The 20,000-nt window shown below is 42.0% G+C and overlaps 1 protein-coding gene across 1 annotated transcript in view; it reads left to right on the forward strand.

Moving 5' to 3' along the window:
- Positions 1-20,000, forward strand: part of LOC122255347 (reelin) — a 72,566-nt gene that overhangs the window by 39,688 nt on the left and 12,878 nt on the right. The window contains exons 26-47 of the mRNA XM_086542912.1: positions 334-554; positions 1,418-1,578; positions 1,850-2,060; positions 2,590-2,748; positions 3,736-3,848; positions 4,863-5,051; positions 5,851-6,118; positions 6,404-6,553; positions 7,525-7,702; positions 9,065-9,346; positions 10,743-11,011; positions 11,423-11,525; positions 12,137-12,366; positions 13,545-13,768; positions 14,204-14,348; positions 15,039-15,253; positions 15,765-15,850; positions 16,454-16,586; positions 16,910-17,017; positions 17,824-17,992; positions 18,710-18,870; positions 19,658-19,815. Of these exons, the coding sequence (XP_086399038.1) occupies positions 334-554; positions 1,418-1,578; positions 1,850-2,060; positions 2,590-2,748; positions 3,736-3,848; positions 4,863-5,051; positions 5,851-6,118; positions 6,404-6,553; positions 7,525-7,702; positions 9,065-9,346; positions 10,743-11,011; positions 11,423-11,525; positions 12,137-12,366; positions 13,545-13,768; positions 14,204-14,348; positions 15,039-15,253; positions 15,765-15,850; positions 16,454-16,586; positions 16,910-17,017; positions 17,824-17,992; positions 18,710-18,870; positions 19,658-19,815 (3,933 nt within the window). The remainder of the gene's footprint in view (positions 1-333; positions 555-1,417; positions 1,579-1,849; positions 2,061-2,589; positions 2,749-3,735; positions 3,849-4,862; positions 5,052-5,850; positions 6,119-6,403; positions 6,554-7,524; positions 7,703-9,064; positions 9,347-10,742; positions 11,012-11,422; positions 11,526-12,136; positions 12,367-13,544; positions 13,769-14,203; positions 14,349-15,038; positions 15,254-15,764; positions 15,851-16,453; positions 16,587-16,909; positions 17,018-17,823; positions 17,993-18,709; positions 18,871-19,657; positions 19,816-20,000) is intronic.

Raw genomic sequence — 20,000 nt, forward strand, 5'->3', positions numbered from 1 at the left:
ATATATATGTATATATATATATATATATATATATATATATATATATATATATATATATATATATATATATATATATATATATATATGTATATACATATATATATATATACTTTTATTTTTAGAATTGTTTGTCAGTATTTCCATTTCTGTCTTTGTGGAACGGGTTGTTATTCAGTTGTGTCAATTAAAATACAGATCAGACTCAAATTACGTAACAATCACTAACCACACAAACATACATAAAGACACACACGAACATGCACCCACATACACGCGCCCCCCTCCCCCCCCCAAAAAAAAAAAAAAAAAAAAAAATCTCCACTTGCTCCGCAGATCAGCGTAGGATGCTCCGCCGAGGAAACAGGACCCGAAGGATCTCCTGTCCTCCTTCAATACAGCAAGGACGGGGGCGTGACTTGGTCCCTGGTGGACGAAGGATGCCCCTCCTCGGCCCTGCACTGCCACGCCCCCAGCGAGCCCAGCGTGTACAGGCCGGCGCATCACGGGCCCTGGACGACGGCGCTCCATCACGTCGACCACAGGATGGCGCAGGGGTGAGGAGGGGGAAGGGGGGAGGGAGGGAGGGAGGAAGGAAGGAAAGGAGGGAGGGGTATGGGTGGGGAGTAAGTAGGGAGAGGAAGGGGGATGGAGGGGGTGAGAAGAGGGAGAGGAGTGAGGTGTGAGGTAGGTGAAGGAGAGAGTGTGTGGATAGGGAGGACGGATTGAGGGAAGGGGGATCGAGAAGGGGGAGTAGGTAGGAATAGATGATAGATAAGGGATAGGGGAGGGACAAGGGGAGGGAAGGAAGGCAGGAAAAGGCAAAGGGAAGGAGAGGAGATCAGGAGAGAAGGGAAGGAAAGGGGAAGGGGGAGGGCAGGGGGAAGGGGGGAGGGGAGGTGGTGTAGGTATGGGGGTAGAGTGAGAGTAAGAGGAAGAAAAATAATATGTGTGAAAGGCAAAGGGAGTAAGGAGGTTGTGAATGTGTGAGACGAAGGCAGGAGGAGGGAGTTTAATGTGTAGATGTGTGTGTTTACTCAAACGCGCAGAATATAGGTTAGGCACGTGTTTTTTGGTGGATATTTTGTTTATCCGAGTGTTCTTTCTTGTGTCTACGTATTATATCAATTGTACTTACTCACACACACACACACAAAGAGAGAGAGAGAGAGAGAGAGAGAGAGAGAGAGAGAGAGAGAAAGAGAGAGACATACACACACATACACAGAGAGAGAGAGAGAGAGAGAGAGAGAGAGAGAGAGAGAGAGAGAGAGAGAGAGAGAGAGAAATAGAGAGAGAGAGAAAAAGATAGAGAGAGAGAGAAAGAGAGAGAGATATACACACACACACACACACATTAACACCCACTACCACACACCATCACTCATCACACATGCTATATCCCGTCACCCTCCTACAGGTCGGTGCAACTCCGCTGGAAGCAAGAGAATCCGGGAGAGACAGACAACAGCGTGTTTGCAATCCGACAGCTTTACATCGGTCCTCCCTGCCCGTACCTTTGCCACGGCCACGGGGTCTGCACCGCCGCGGGGACATGCAAGTGTGACAAGGGATACAACGGTGAGTGCACTTCGGGAGGCGTGGTCTTAAGCGGGGCGCTGTTCTTCGCATGTAAATGAGTTGTCATGTTGAGTGAACGGCGTGGTATGCAACGTCGTGCATTGTAAAGTTGCATGTTTTTATATGGATTGGTGTTGATGGGTATGGTAATATTCATTAGGGTTGCTTTTCGTTCCACCTTCTCTTCCCTCCTTTCCTCTTCTTCCCTTCCTTCATTCTTCGCTTGGCTACTCTTCCTACTGTCATTCCGAAAACCCCTCGTCGTCCCCAGGAACCTACTGCGGCCTCCTCCCCGCCCACAACCCCTCATGGATGGAGGACGACTTCGAGGGGGACGAGGCCATTTCGCCGTCGTGGGACCGAACCGAGGGCGCCGCCGTTGGCCTGGGATGCGGCCCTCACCACTCTGGACACGCCCTCGTTTTCTCGGCTGCAGGACCCCGCTTCGCCACCACCAAGGAGCTCGACACCAGGAACATCAAGTAGGAACTATGGCCAGGTTTTGGGGGTCCATCCTTCTGTTTGTTTACGTACTTATCAAATGTACCTTAGCTATTCATTATGTTTATTCACCTATTCCTCTGATTATCAAACCTGTCAAACGTAAGGGAATCTATTTTGTAAATTACGGAAACCTTAATGAGCATAGACAATAAGGAATATCAATAGGAAACAGTGTGATATGCATGAAAAATCCTTCTCAAATCTCGTTCCACTTTCTCTTCCCTCCTTTCCTCTTCTTCCCTTCCTTCATTCACCCCTTCCCTCTACCCCTTTCCCTCTCTCTCTCTCTCTCTCTCTCTCTCTCTCTCTCTTTCTCTCTCTCTCTCTTTCTCCCTCTCTCTCCTCTCTCTCTCTCTCTCTCTCTCTCTCTCTCTCTCTCTCTCTCTCTCTCTCTCTCTCTCTCTCTCTCTCTCTCTCTCTCTCTCTCTCTTTCTCTCTCTTTCTCACCCCTACCCTCTTCCTCCCTCCCTCCCTCCCCTCCCCTCCCCTCCCTCCCTCCCCTGCCAGGTACCTAGTCTTCCACCTGCAGATCGGCTCACCTGAAGCAGGGGGAAGATGTCGTCAGGCTGTGGTCCCCCGAGACAACGTAATTCTCGAACATTCTCCCGACAACGGCCAGAGCTGGGAGTTGTTGCAACAGTTCGAGGCTACGGAGACAAATAAGAGGTGGGCGTGGTTTAGTTATTGGTTGATTGTTATTGTTGTTATGATTATTTTTATTGTTGATTTTTTTACTATCATTACCGTTGTTATTATTATTTGTGTTATTATTATTGTTATTGTTATTATCATTATCATCAGCATTATTTTCATCATTATTATCATCATTTTCATCATCATCATAGTCAAATGCTGATAATATTGCTATGATATTGAATATTATTTAATGAAAGTCTACAGGGACACACTCAACATTTCGATAACATGAGAGTCACATGTTATTATCATTAAAATCATTTTATCTTATTTTTTATTGGCATTCTATTATCATCATTATCTAAACTTATAATCATTATGTTCATTATCAAATCAACCATCGCTCTCATCATAATTTTTTCCTTCCTTCCCACTTTCATCACCGTTTTCCTCTCCCACTTTTCTCACTCTCTTTCCTCCTTTCTCCACCGTTTCCCCCACCCTTCTCCCTCTCTCCCTCCCTCCTCCTCTCTTCTTCCTTCTCCCTCCTCCTATCTCCTTCCTCCTTTCTCCACCGTTTCCCCTTCCCTCCCTCCTCCTTTCTTTTCCCTTTTTCCTCCTCCTTTCCCCTTCCCCCTTTTCCTCTCTTCTCCATTCTACCTCTTTCCTCCCTTCCTCCACCCTCCTCCCTCCCTCCTTTCCCTCCCTCCCTCCCTCCCTCTCTCCATTCTCCCTCCCTCCCTTCTCCCTCCCTCCCTCCGTCCCTCTCTCTCTCCCTCCCTCCCTACCTCCCTCCTCTCCTTCCCTCCCTTCCTCCCTCCCTCCCTCCCTCCCTCTCTCCCTCCCTCTCCCTCCTTCCCTCCCTCCCTCCCTCCTACCTCCCTCCCTCCTTCCTCCCTCTTCCCTCCTCCCTCTTCCCTCCTCCCTCCCCCTACCTCCCTTCCTTACCCACCCAACCCTCCCTCCCTCCCTCCCTCCCTCCCTCCCTCCTATTTCCCTCCCTCCTTCCCCCTCCAGACGCGAGCCGTTCTTCATCCCGCTACCCGACGCCGCACGGACTCGCCAGACCCGCTTCCGGTGGTGGCAGGGCTATGAGGCTATGAGGATGATGTCCGACGCGCCTTATGCGGGTATGTGGTTATGCGGGCATGTGGGTATGGAGTTATGTGGGGATATGGGTATGTGGTTATGTGGTTATGCGGGTTTGTGGTTATGTGGTTATGTGGGAATGCAGGTATGTGGGTATGCGGGTTTGTGGTTATACGGGTATGTGGTTATGCGGGTTTGTGGTTATACGGGTATGTGGTTATGCGGGTATGTGGTTATGTGGGTATGTATGTAGGGGCAGAGAGAGAGATATGGGGGTGTTTAGATGATTTAGAATTAGACGGGTGATTAACAGGGAATGATTCGAGTTAGTAATTAGTCTTGATTTAGAAGGACATTTAGATTTAGATTTAGAAGGATAATTAGACCTAGATTGAGAGGGGATACTTTGACTTAGATTTAGAGGGATAATTAGGCATAGATTTAGAAGGAAGTTTACAGTATACTTAGGAGGACTGTTATATGGAGGAGTATTTAGATATTTATTGATGTTTAGATAAAATTAGATTTAGATGGGAATTTAGATTTAGATTTTAATCTATGTAGATATAGATTTAGATATGGGTTGATAGCGATAGGTAATAGATACAGTGATGTAGATTTAGATATGGAAATATTTAGATGTGGATTTTGATATAGATAGATACATATAAAGATTGTGATCGAAGGATGTAAATTTAGATGCAGGTACTTTGATGTAGATTTTGATATGGATATAGAAAAATATATAGATCTAGAAACAAAAGAAATAGTTATACAGTATGTATATTGATAAAGATTCGGATACAGTGGTTTAGATTTAGGCAAATATGACTTTAGATTTAGACATAGATCGACATAGTTTAGACATAGTTAAACAAACAGTGCCGACCTGTAACATTGATACAGATTTTGATAAAGACAGATATGAATATATATCTATATAGATCGATAGAAATACTTACATATATAGAGAGACATGCAGATTTCAGATATATATAGACAAACAAACAGTGCCGACCTATAACGACCTACCCCCACCCCCACCCCTCCTGCAGAAGATCAAGCGGAGTGGCACTTGGACAACGTGATGGTGAAGGCCAACGAGAGCCTGCCCGCCAGCCTGTACGACGACTTCGGGGGCAACACGACCTCGCACGACCCCTGGTTCCTGAGGGCGGGAGCCACGACCTCCCCTGCGTGTGGGAGGGACGACGACCCTGTCTTGCTCTTCTCCGGACAGACTGGTGGGTTGTGGGATGTGTGGGTTATGTGTGTGTGGGGGGGGGGGGGTGTCGATAGCGGGAAACACACATAAAACAATAGTAAGTAAAGATTATTAATTAGATGAACAGAGTTCATAGCGACAAATGTAGAAGAAAGGTATGAATGAGACTAAATATCTAAACACGCAAGAGATGTACTTGACGCGTTTCGACGGAGGTCTTTCTAAAAAAATACATGTATTTTTGAGAAAGACCTCCGTCGAAACGCGTCAAGTACATCTCTTAGGTGTTTAGATATTCAGTCTCATTCATATCTTTCTTTTATATTAATAAGATATTGATTCATTCCACGTTTCAAAATCAAAGTGATAGCACACTAAATTAAAGAATGAAAGGCACAGCACACGCCTAGTTTTATAGAATTATAGAAAAAAGAATCCTTCTTGTGGAATAAGAAAATATAAAGTAGAGTAACGATGAGAATATTTTAGAAATTGGGATCATCTCACGAGTTCAACAAATAAGACGAAAGTAACGAAAATAAAAGCTATCCTTTGGTTAGCCTGCCCTCAGTTTCGCTCAGAAACAAAAGATTGAAATGAAAAGATACATTAAATAGAAAAAACGACCAAAATACTCATCAGTTAAATACCATAGTCTCCCCTTACTAAAAAAAAGTAATATAACAAAACCTCTCCTTTGCCTACTCAGCCCAAAAGCGCAGAAACGAAACATGAAATAGACTAACAATAAAAACAATTTTGAGTTATATTAGCATCCTAAACTTTGAGTTATATTAACATCTCCTTGGCCTCCTCAGCCCACAAGTTCGCCGAGACATGGGACTTCGAGGCGAGCGGGGCGAGTGTGATCCAGTTCGACGTCAAGATCGGCTGCAACGGCTTCGCACCCAACACGCAGGTGGATCTCCAGTACTCCATTGACCACGGCAAGACCTGGCAGCTGGTGCGCGAGCTGTGTGCTCCCCCGCAGGTGGATTGCGGGGCGTTCCACCTGCCCACGACCTTCAGTTCCACCACCAGTGGGGACTGGACAAGGGTTACTACCACTCTGCCTGAAAGAGCTTAGTGAGGATGCTTGGTTTTTACTTTTTTCCCATGATTTTTGTTGTCGTTTTTATCGTTATCACCATTTCAAAATGAGAACCCATGCGAGAACCCCGTATGGCCTTTATCTTTTTAATTTTGGCTTACTTAGTGTATCCCTGAAGTATTGAGATGCTTTGACTGGTATTAAACAATAAACGCGAATAATACACCACCAAGAAAAACGAATACGGACGGCACCTATATCTTCCAAGTCATAAACATCCTTTTTATTTTCGCTCAATCTCTCTTCCTCTTTGACTTTAGTGGAGAGAGGACCCGCATACGCCTGGTGGAGTCGGAGCAAGAAGGGCGCGGCGGGAGGGACGTCTCGTGGGCGGTCGACAACCTCTTCGTAGGAGACACGTGCCCTTGGATGTGCTCTGGCCATGGCTACTGCCTCGATGGGACGTGTCGGTGAGTGTCTGCCGCGTCGCCTTCACTTGGATTGAGCATTTTTATTGTTATTTAGTTTTGTTATGGTTACGTTTTATTTTTTTGTTGTGATTATTATTGTTATCATTATTTGTTTATCATTATTTTTTTTCTGTCTATTCAATTTTAGTTTAAGTTACTTTTGTTAGTGGTGTGCGTGGTTCTTTTTGCTTTATGTGATCGAGGGGGTATGATGAGTTAGTTACACAATTTAAGGAATAACTGGCTTATATTTTTAAGAAAAAGATGCAGTGCGAAAGTGATCCGCTTCCGCGAAAAATTACCATAACGGAAGGATTAATTAAGATTTGAAGATTAATATAAATAGCTGTTGGATGCTTTCTGGCCATGGGTATTGTCTGAATGGGGAGAGTGTGTCTATTTCACTTCCTTATTTCATCGTTATCGTGTTTACTTATTTTGTTATTTGTTCATATTTGTTCAAAAGAAATAAAAAGAGATAAATGTTCTTTATGAAAAAGAGATATCGTATTTGAAAACGGGCGATGTAACCCCTAGAGTTTAACCGCGTGTAGCATTGATGTATGTTAACCCACACAGGACGGGTGGTACAGCATGTGTACCGCGCATTCAAAAGCCCAGTTGCCGGGCGGCACAGTATTGTGCCGGCTATTCAATTGATTTAGGCCTAATAATTCGAACGCCCCGGCATTTGGACATTCTAGGCTAGAAATCCCCCGTCGGGAATGTTAATTTAAATGCAAAAAATGTGTACTTCGGTAAAATTGATCGATATAATATATAATGATGCAAATCTTCATAAATTATTCACAATTAATGTACGTATCATATAAGAGCATCCGTGAGAGTTTGTAAATATCTTATCCAATAAACCACAGAGTAAGCATGCCCTCCAGGACATATCCAAATAGACCGTAAACACAAACACAAATAGCCTTCCCAGATGACCTGACCTTACCTAACCCTACCAGGTGTGACGAGGATTACTTCGGAGCCTTCTGCGTGCCCGCGAGAGTCCTTCCCTGTGAGCTGCTCGACACCTTTGACCGCGTGAACCTTGACACCGCCCTGTGGCACTCCTCGCAGGGGGCGGAGGTGTCGCAACGGTGCCACGTCTTGGTGTCAAAAACGGCGTTGGTTTTCTTCAAGGTGGGTTGCTTTTCTTGAAGGGGTTAGTTGTTTGTACTATTATTGTTGTCCTTGTTATTGTTATTTCTGTTGTTATTATTTTTACAGTTATTGAAGTTATTGTTACTGTTGTCGTTGTTATTGTTGTTGTTATTAATGTTATTTTACTGTTATCGTTATTACTGTTATTGTTATTATTGTTATTTCTTATATACAAGATGATAAATTACATGAATAGCATGAGAGAAAAGTATGATATGTTCACCATACATCATTTCTATAGAATGATATTCCTCATGGTACGGCGTACAGCAAGGCATCGCCATAGACTTGAAAGGATGTACGTTCCAATCACAACCACTCCATTACCTAAAAGAGAAAAAAAACATGATGTCACGTTCTCCGTTAGATCCCCCCCCCCCAAAAAAAAAAATATATATATATATAATAAAAAAATAATAATAATAATGATAATAATAATAAAAAAATAATAATAATAATAAAAATTATGATGCCCTTTCAACACGCCACAGAATCTAAAAAATACCGATAGATCATCATAGTTCATCATCACCACTACCAAATAGCACTACCATGAAAATGCTGGGAGGTTAGTACATCCATTCCACCTCCATCACCATTACATGTACACGCAGTTCACCTCCACCGCCATTACACGAACATGCCGGAAGGTTGTACATCCAGTCTACCCCATCGCCACTACATGTACATCCCGGAGGGTTAGTATATCCATTCCACCCCCCATCGCCATTAAGTGTACTTGCCTTAGTACATCCGATGCATTACGTAAACAGACCGTAAGGGTTAGTACATCCGTTCCAATACCACCACCATTACGTAAACAGACCCTAAGGGTTAGCACATCCGTTCCCACACCACCACATTACGTAAACAGACCCTAAGGGTTAGCACATCCGTTCCCACACCACCACATTACGTAAACAGACCCTAAGGGTTAGCACATCCGTTCCCACACCACCACATTACGTAAACAGACCCTAAGGGTTAGCACATCCGTTCCCACACCACCACATTACGTAAACAGACCCTAAGGGTTAGCACATCCGTTCCCACACCACCACATTACGTAAACAGACCCTAAGGGTTAGCACATCCGTTCCCACACCACCACATTACGTAAACAGACCCTAAGGGTTAGCACATCCGTTCCCACACCACCACATTACGTAAACAGACCCTAAGGGTTAGCACATCCGTCCCAACACCACCACCACGACGTAAGCAGACCCTAAGGGTTAGTACATCCGTTCCAACACCAACCACCATTACGTAAACAGACCCTAAGGGTTAGCACACCCAACCCACCAAAGCCCCTCTGAACCCCTTGCACCTCCCTCCCAGGACGGCGTTCGACAAGCAACCACCATAGACCTGGACATGACGGGCGGCCAGTACGTGCAATTCACAATCATGATGGGCTGTGAGACGCCAAGAGGAGCGAGGACTAAGAGAGGGGCGACGATGAGCGAAGACCCTCTTATCTCGCCTTCTGGGTCCTCTTCCTCGTCCTCTTCACCCTCTTCTTCATCGTCTCCGCCTTCGTCGGGTGAACAAGCTAGTCGCAGCTACGGTGTTCTTGTGCAGTATTCTGTCAATGGCGGAATCACGTGGAAACTCCTCAAAGTGGGTGCTAGGTTTGGCTTAGATTGCACATATGCTATAAAGTATGTATGTATATATGTATATATATATATATATATATATATATATATATATATATATATATATATATATATATATATATATATATATTTTTTTTCTATATATATATATATATATATGTATATATATATATATATATATATATATATTATTATATAATATATATATATATATATATATATATATATATTATATATATATATATATATATATATATATATATATATATATATATATATATATATATATATATATATTATATATATATATTATATATATATATATATATATATATATATATTATATATATATAATATATATATATATATATATATATATATATATATATATATATATATATATTATGTATATATATATATATATATATATATATATATATATATATATATATATATATGTATATGTATATTAAATTTTCTGATATTCTATAAAACATACAATGTATACACATGAAGATATACAGCATATTGTCTCCCTCTTCTCAAAGCAACATCATCCCTAGTCTCACCCGTATAGAATGTGAAAAAAAAAATGAATCATAATTCTAAATATCGATTGTAGATCCGAATTCAGAAGAGTATTGTCCCCTTTTCGTGCATATAAAGTCCGCCAAATTCTTCAGTTGAACATGACCATCTCTTTCTTCTAAATAGTTTAGGCCTTCCATGGCACTACCATAGAAGACCTAAACTATTTAGAAGAAAGACTACTACCATACCTCCTTCCTTTTAGGACACGCGCCTTTCTCCACTACAATCCCATGTTATCTGTCTCTGTGTGTCTTTCCCTCTCCCTTGTCATCCTTCTCCTTTTTTTCATTAATTTATTGTCTTTATTTATTTGTTACTTCATTCATTGTGAAGTTAACTAACTATTACGTCTCTCCTCTCTAATGATTTATGATTTATTTAGTTATTTATTGATACAGTCGCCCTTGTCTTCTATTACTGCGTGTTTTTTATTGTTTTTTTTTCATCCTTCTGTCTAAAGCATTATGAAAACTGCTAGGAGAACGTAGCCTTTTCTCCCCCACACTTCCTCCAGGAAACTCCCTCCTCATTTCTCCCTCTTTCCAAAGGAGTATATTATTGTGGTTTTTTTTTATTCCTTCTTCTTGTTTGTTTTCCGGAGCAATATGAGACCTTTTTCAAGGGGCATGTAACTCTTCCTTCACCCATCCTCTTCATGAAATACACTACACGTCTATGTCTTATGTTGTTTTTTTCGTATTTCTCCTACTCCTTTCTCTTTCTTTCGAAAGCAGTATCAAATCCTCTTGCATGAGCTCGTAACCCTCTCTCTCACCCTCCCTCCCTCCTCCTCCCTCCCCCTTCAGGAGGTCCACTACACGCCCTTGTCCTCGCCCGAATTCGTGAGCATCAGCCTGCGCGACTTCCCCGAGGCTGCCACCAACGCCACCAGGTTCCGCCTGTGGCAGCCGCGGCACGAGGGCCTCCTGACGCACACGTGGGCGGTCGACAACGTCTTCATAGGAGGCACGCCCGTGTCGCCCAACGCCCTCCACGACGACTTCGAGAAGACGACGCCCGTGCCCGACGCCTGGCTCGACTGGCCCGGCGGGGAAGTCGACGTCATGTGCAAACAGTTGAGTGACTTCCAAGTGCTTGCCGTTTTCTCACCTGCTAGTCTAATCAGATCAAAATAAAAACACACACTTCTCAAAAAAAAAAAATAAAACGGACAGCATCCTCACAGACAATTTAAGAAAATAATTGATAAATTCAGATTCAGTACATCGGCATCACATCGACTCAGTCAAATGTGTAACACTAAATTAAGCCAAATCAAACCCACCTGTACAATCGACAAAAAAACGATTAAACAGAGAAAACAAACACTAAATTAACAAACTTAAACACATGAAATCAACCACTCAACCTACCAGAACACCGAACAAAAACAAAACAAAAAACAAAAAACTAGCTACCACCAACATGAAACAACCACGAAATCAACAGAAATCAACCGGAAAATGCAATCGACTGTCTCTTGCAGGAATGAGGGTCAACGTGGCCTCGTATTCGGGAACCAGGAAGGCGAACACGCGCTCTACACTCGTGACCTCAGCGTTGGCCCGGATTCTGTGCTTCAGTATGATGTAAGGTCAAGGATGCAAGGTCAAATCTTTACCTCCCTGTATTTCTATGTTAAAATGCGTTACTGCATTCCACCATCTTTCACACAAGATGGTGGAATGATATTTTATTATATCAAGATGTTCCGCCTTCGTTCATAAAACAGTGACTTTAAGTGAGAGAGAAAATAGTGTGTGTGTGTGTGTGTGTGCATATATGTATGTATATATATATATATATATATATATATATATATATATAATTATATATATAATTACATATATATAATTATATATATAATTATATATATATACATATACATATATATATAATTATATATATATAATTATATATATACATATACATATATATACATATATATATATGTATATTATATATATATAATATACATATATATGTATAAATTATATATATATATATATATATATATATATATATATATATATATATATATATATATATATATATATATGTGTGTGTGTGTGTGTGTGTGTGTGTGTGTGTGTGTGTGTGTGTGTGTACATATATATACATCTATATATATATATATATATATATATATATATATATATATATACATACATATATTTACATATGCCTACCCTTTTTCAAGATAATGGTGGGGTGCGGTGACGTCACCGCCCGAGAGCACAGCGTGAGCGTCCAGTACACGATGGACGCCGGCCTGAGCTGGACCACCGTGCGTCCCGCCAGCAGCGTCCACCACTCGAGCCCCGACTGTCTGCACGAACTCCGCACGCCCACCATCCACTATCCACACGCGGCTCCTCCCGGGGTGTGGACGCGGGTTGTCGTCCCTCTGTCGGATCTGCGGATTTGTGGGTACGTGCTTGGGGGCGGGGCGGGGTGGGTGGGTGGGTGGGGGAGGGGTGTTAGGGAGTCATAGTAAGTGGGGGTTGCATTGCATTGTGGAAAGAATGTTCGTAAGATTTGTCATAAAGGGTTGGTGCAATTTAGCGAAAAGAATAATGAAAATTATTCAAAAGAATGTTACTGAGAAACAGAGAAAAATGCTAATTAGAGATATATCGGTCAATTACAATTAGAAGGGATATATATACCTACAGTATACTAACAACAAACCGCGCAAAATAGCAATTATCCAAACCACAACTTATGACCATAACCTTTGACCTCAAAAAATCCCCGGATATCGATATAAATCCTATGTTCTTTAAACAGAAATAAAACAAACAAACAAACAAACACCCAGAAACTCTCCCTCGTTCACACTCAGGCTGTTCAATTTTTATGATTATTACCCTGAAGTTCAAACCTGTTCACACCTTGTTATCATTTACTATTTTTATTCACACTTTCGATACGTACATTATCATTAGTCAGTATCACCTGCTCTTTCCCATTCCTGATTTTTACTAATTATCATTACTATCCACACTTTCATATTATTGTTTTTATCATTATTATCGTTACTATTATCATCATTATTATTGTTACTATCATTGTTGTTATTATTATAATTGTTATTATTTTAATTATCATTCTTCATTTGCATCACCCATATTCATTATTATTATCATTATTATTATTGTTACTATTATTGTTGTTATTATTATCATTGTTATCATTTTAATTAAGCTCCCATTATTATAATGCTATCATTCATTTTATCCTCGCCGTCAAGACAACTGCTAACACATGTCTCTCTCCCTCCCCCCGACCCACCCTCTCTCAACCCTCCCTCCCCCCGACCCATCCTCTCTCAACCCTCCCTCCCCCCGACCCACCCTCTCTCAACCTCTCCCCCTCCCGACCCACCCTCTCTCAACCTCTCCCCCTCCCCATCCCGACCCACCCTCTCTCAACCCCTCCCTCCCCATCCCACCCGACCCACCCTCTCTCAACCCCTCCCTCCCCCCGACCCACCCTCTCTCAACCTCTCCCCCTCCCCATCCCTCCCCACCCTCTCTCAACCCCTCCCTCCCCCCGACCCACCCTCTCTCAACCCCTCCCTCCCCCCGACCCTCCCCACCCCACAGCACCGCGCGGTTCCGATGGTACCAAGGTTACTACGGCGCGCGTGAGGCTTCCGTCCCGTGGGCAGTGGACAACGTGTACGTGGGTCCTGCGTGCCTCGACCACTGCGGGGGCCACGGGTCTTGCCTCGACGGGGAGACGTGCGAGTGCGACGTGCAGTACGAAGGGAACTGCACGTGCCATCTGGAGGTGGATAATCCGCAGACGCTGATGCACGATTTCGAAGGTTCGTGAGCTTAGACGAGATAGTGGGGGGGGGGGGGTATGTTAGATTGTGTTATTATATCACCAAATATAGTAATAAGGACCAATTAAATAAACGATGAGAAACACTAACAAAGGCCAGCCTAAGAGCCCTTGAGAAAGAGCCAATCTGGCTGAAGTGTCACCGAAGAATAAAGTCACTGCAAAATCATATAGAACATCAGAACATCACATCAAAAGACTAAGTCACTAGAACAAACAACAAACATCATATAGAACATCAGAATATCACATTAAAAAATTAAGTCTAATCACTAGAACAAACACCAAACATCATATAGAACATCAAAACATCACATTAAAAGACTAAGTCACCAGAACAAACAACAAACACCCATTTAGCAAGCAACACAAAACACTAACTAAGTCCTTAATCAAACCCACGCCCACGTAACAGGAGCCGATCTGGCGGAGACGTTCTTGCGGTGGTCGGGCAGCGAAGTGTCGCGGGCGTGCGGCGTGGTGGCGGGCGAGTCTCTGGTCTTCTCCGAGCAGGGGGAGAGGATGCTTGTCACTACAGACCTCGATCTCTCGTTTGGAGGGTGAGGCTGAGGGGCACAGGGGCACAGGGGCACTGGGCTTGTATCTTGCTGTCTCTTTGGTTTTCTTTGTTTTCGTTTTTTTTTTTTTTTTTTTTTTTTTTATTCTTTGTAGTTTCTTCTGTTTTTACTAATATTTTCCTCTTATTTTTATTCTCTTTTTGTTATCCTTCTTTCGGAACTTCTTTCCCCTCTGTCTCTTTTCTTTTGTATTTCATTATTGCGTTTGTTTCTTTGGCTTCTTTGTCTTGTCCTTTCTTTTTCACCTTCATCCTTCTGCTCCGTGTTTATTGAAAATACGCCTTTCTTTAAGCAAATCATGAAATTATAACAAAAAATGCAAACAACTCTCCACTAAGAATATATATATATATATATATATATATATATATATATATATATATATATATATATATATATATATATATATATATACATATATATATACATATATATATATATATGTATATATATATATATATATATATATATATATATATATATATATACATACATATGTATATAAATATATATATATACATATGTATATATATATATATGTATATATATATAAAGATAGATAAATAGATAGATATAATATATATATATATATATATATATATATATATATATATATATATAAACAAAATTCAAAAGTCCAGCCTGCTGACCACTCATCCCACCCACCCACAGCGTCGTTCAGTTCTACATCCGGTACGGCTGCACGCCCGACGACCTGGGTACGGACGACGCTCCCGTGCTACTGCAGTTCTCCACCGACGGGGGCGTGACGTGGGCGCTGCTGGCCGAGCTGGGGCCGGAGGAGGAGGCGGGGGCGAAGGCGGGGGCGCAGGCGAAGGCGGAGAGGGCGGGGCTGCAAACACAACACGTGACGCTCACTCTGCCAGGTGAGGAGGGCTCGGCTGCGACGCGGATGGTGTCGTTGGGTCTTTGTTCTTGTTGTCATGAGGATTTCGATTCGGTTTGGTCTTTTGATATTTATGATATATCTGTTTATATGTATATATACATTTTTTTCTTAGTCCCTAGTCGTCTCTCCACTAGTTGCTCTTCTATTCCCCGCGCCCTCTGCTTCCTCCCCCTCCCCCACCCCCTACCCCCTCCCACCTCTTTCCCTCTTCCCATCCCTCCTCCCTCCCCCCCACCATATCTCCCCCGCCTCCCCACCTCTTTACCTCCTCCCATCCTTCTCCCTCCTCTACCTCTTCCTCTACCTCCTCCCCCTCCTCTACCTCTTCCTTCTCCTCTTCCTCTACCTCCTTTACCTCCTCCTCCTCTACCTCTTCCTCCTCCTCCTCCTCCCCCACTTCTCCACCTCTCCCCCACCTCCCCACCTCCTCCCTCTCCCCCACACCCGCGTTTCAAGACCTAAACCGCTGCCGCCTTTCTTCCCCGCAGAGACGTCGAAGTCCAACGCGACCCGCCTGCGCTGGTGGCAGCCCTCGACGGACGGCGCCTTCAGGAGCATGTGGTCCGTGGACGAGGTGAGAGGGGCGTCTGTTTATGCATCTCTGGCTCTTTCTCTCTCTCTCTCTCTCTCTCTCTCTCTCTCTCTCTCTCTCTCTCTCTCTCTCTCTCTCTCTCTCTCTCTCTCTCTCTCTCTCTCTCTTTATTTGTTTATTTATTTATTCATTTATCTGTCTTTCTCTTTGTATCTATCACCCTCTCTCTGTCTCTTCCTCCTTCTCTCTCTATCTGTCTCTCTCACTTACTCACTCACTCACTTACGTACTTGCTCTCCTCTGTCTGTCTCTATCTGTCTAGTAACAAGCAGACATAAACACAGACAAGTACCTTGTCTTCCTAGCCTTTTGTATCTGATGGGTTATGTGGAAGAAACGAAATTGATTTCATTACTGATTGACTTTTTAGAAAGGATATACCAAATTGTGTGTGTGTGTGTGTGTGTGTGTGTGTGTGTGTGTGTGCGTGATTATAGATATATAGATAGATAGATAGATATACTTTTCATCCTTATATTCAATCATATATATATTCCTAATCATAAATACATCAACCTACGCCTTTTTATTTATGAATTGCCACATAATCTCCAAAGTATATATTCCAATTCTTCCTCCCCCCAGGTCTACATATCGAGCCTGGCGAGGGAGCTTCCAGCCTTCACGGACCTCGACACGGGGGCTCAGTGGCTGCTGCGGCCCGGCTCGGTGATGGAGCGCGTCTGTGGCCAAGAACATAACAGTCTGCATTTCAGTGGTACGGGTTGTGTGGGTGGGTGGGGGTGGGGGTGGGGGGATGGGTGTGGGTGTGGATGTGTGGGTGTATGTGTGAGTGTGTGGGGGGATGGGAGGTTTGTGTCTGTATGATCTTACTATGTCATTATCGGTGTATGATAAAGTATTATTATGAAACATTGGTAATTGTTAACCTGTACGCAAATATGCTTACCACATTTTCCTCCAGCACTTTTTCCTCCAGGAATTCACAATAAATGTATACAAACCACTTTCTCAACGAAACATTACAACCTCTATCATTAACATTTAAACAAAATATACTACACAATACTCTCTTTACAGGTCGCGAAGGTTACAGGTTTGCAGAGACGCCAGACATCCTGATGAATGAACACAGCTTCATTCAGTTTACTATAGCAATGGGTTGTAAGGAGACAGGATTCTGCTACGGTAACGATTTCTTGATGTTTGTTTTGTTTTTTTTCCTGAAGGTGTAGATTTCTTTGAATTTTGATTGTAGTTCAGTATGTTTCTGTTTGATTTTGGAAATAAGAAAGGTGAGATTGAAAAGATGGAAGTGAATATGATGAAGAGGAATTATGAGTGTGTAGGTAGATAGGTGAATGGATAGATAGATAGATAGATGAATACACACACACACACACACACACACACACACACACACACACACACACACACACACACACACACACACACATATATATATATATATATATATAATTATATATTTATATATATTTTATGTATGTATGTATATGTAATATATATATATATATATATATATATATATATAATATATATATATATATATATATATATATATATTATATATATATATATATATATATATATATAAATATATATATATATATATATATATATATATATATATATATATATATATATATATATATATATATATAGACGGGTAGATGTTAGATAGATAGGTAGATGGATAGACAGATAGCTGAATGGATTGATAGATAGATGGATAGCATTATAAGTAGTTAGATAGATACAAAGATGGATAGATGTATAATATTGCTGCCATAGATAAACATATTAATTGTAGAAGAAAGGTACGAAAGGTATCTAAACACGCAAGTGATATTCAGTCTCATTCATACCTTTCTTCTACATTTGTCGCTAGAAATTCTGTTCATTATATTAATTGTAATATATGTCTCCTACTGTTTCTACTCAAAGTCTTTTAATTCCCGAGCGAATTTCCGCAGACGTGGAGGTCGAATACTCAATCGACCACGGAACAACCTGGTGGCCTATGAGAGGTCACTGCTTGCCCTCTGACCCCGACTGCACCGAGTATTGGCCAGACTCCAGGCTGACCTCGGACCTGCACTCAGCCCCAACACAGGTCACCATGCTCGTGCCTTCCCGTGCATGGTAGGTCAGAGAGGTTTTGAGTGTGGGTTGAATAGCTGAAAGAGAAACGCAAAAGGAAATTAAATGGTACTTTCCTTTTTATCATTCATGGGGATTTTGAGTCTAAACCTCGAAAGTGCTTTCATTGGATTATGAAGAAATAGAAATTAGATTCGTGAAAATGTGTTTAATTACGAGTCTGTACACAAGGAATAATTCGTTTGATATTTATATAATGATTCAGTTTACGTAAAAGAAACATACATTCTCAGATACGAGCTGAAATACTCGGGGAATGTGGAGCAATGAATAATGTATGTGCCTAAATATATACATTTGTGGGTACGATTGAAGGTGGTCCGAAAATAGATCTTGAAAGAACTTGAAGAAAATTAATATACTAGCTGAATTCACACAGAAATAAGTGAATATATACTTATGCATTTCTGAAGTAATATAAGATTTGGGAGAGAAAAAAAAACATATAACGGTACAATAGCAGAGCTGATCAAAGTAATTCTGAAATATGTAACCATAGACAAGAACGATTAACAAAGAGATTAAACATGCCATAGCAAGAAGGAAAAATGCTGAAAGTCATTTTCAAAAAAGTTGACAACTGAAATTCACCAGAAAAAAAAAATAGAAATACAAATAAATAAGTAAAAATAAATCATGAAAGAGCAGAAAAAATATAATAAATAAAAGAATAATAATGAAACAAACACACATTTACAGGTCAGAACGAACCCGAATAAGGTTCATCCAGAGAGACGGCTGGCGACAACAACACAGCTGGTCCCTCTCGCACGTGTACATCGGGGACGAGTGCTACCACAGGTGCTCTGCCAGGGGGTTCTGCGATGCCGGGGTGTGCCAGTGCCAGCGCGGATGGACAGGTACGTACTGTGGGGGTGTCAGGGAAGGGTTGAGAGGGCCAGGCAAGTAGGAGAAGTGCTAGGGAAAGCGGGGAGAGTGCCAGGGAAGGGGTGGGGGGGGGGAGTGCGGGGGAAGATGAGTGCCAGGCAAGGGCATGGAGTAACAGGGAAGGGAAAAGAGGGCAAGGGAAGGGGGGGAGGGGTACACTTCCCCTAACACTTTTTCTAAACCAGCAATATATTCAGTTTCAAAAAGTTTTTTTTTTCCCCGTCGTCTCATTCCATCTCTCTTGCCTGTTAACTCATAATCAGATGTTAACAAAGTTCATTGTGACAAATAACAAAGTCTTATAGATAAGAATAAAGAACTACACAAAACAAGAGGTGTAATTGACGCGTTTCACTGTACATCTTCATCAGAATTGCACAATTGCTTGTTAGTCCGACGTAGCTATAACATCGAAACACATCAATTACATCGTTCGTTATATGATGTTCCTCGTTCTCAGTCATAAATTCTCTTCATTAAACGTCAAGTTGATAATTGGTTTCAGGACTGAGTGAGACGGGAGATCGTAGATACAATTTATAGATAAAAAAAAAAAAAAGATTTTGATCAAATGATAAGTTGGTTTAGGAAAGACTTACAAAGGATGAGATAAGAAAATCGACGAGCAATTTTGTCATTTGTTTTGACATTTGTGAGTTGTTTGATAACTCATTGAATAGATGGTAATGCAAATGGGATTATTTAAGTTTGACATAGCTCGTATATAGTTGATAGCTATAGATTTTCCCCCTCCTACAGGCAACAACTGCGAGAGTCCAGAGCGCCCCCTGCCCAAGTTTTTGTCCGAGGACTTTGAGGGCGCGGTGACCCCCGGCAGGTGGCGCAGGGTCGTGGGGGCGCTCGTCACTGACCACTGCGGGCCCGTCGCCTCAGGGTCGGCACTGCACCTGATCGGGGTAAGGGATAGGCTACTGTGTGTGTATTGTGTGTGTGTGTGTGCGTGCGTGCGTGGGTGTTTATTTAATTGTTTGTTTGTTTGTTTAATTTTCTTCTTGTTTCCCCAAACTTAGCCCCTGTTGCCCCCCCCCCCCCCCATCCATTAAAAGATAAAAGTCTCCTTCGTAATACATTGTAAAATAAA

This window comes from Penaeus japonicus, unplaced genomic scaffold (assembly GCF_977035675.1).
Source record: "Penaeus japonicus unplaced genomic scaffold, GWHDUDI00000001_assembly GWHDUDI00000013, whole genome shotgun sequence".
NCBI lineage: Eukaryota > Metazoa > Arthropoda > Malacostraca > Decapoda > Penaeidae > Penaeus > Penaeus japonicus.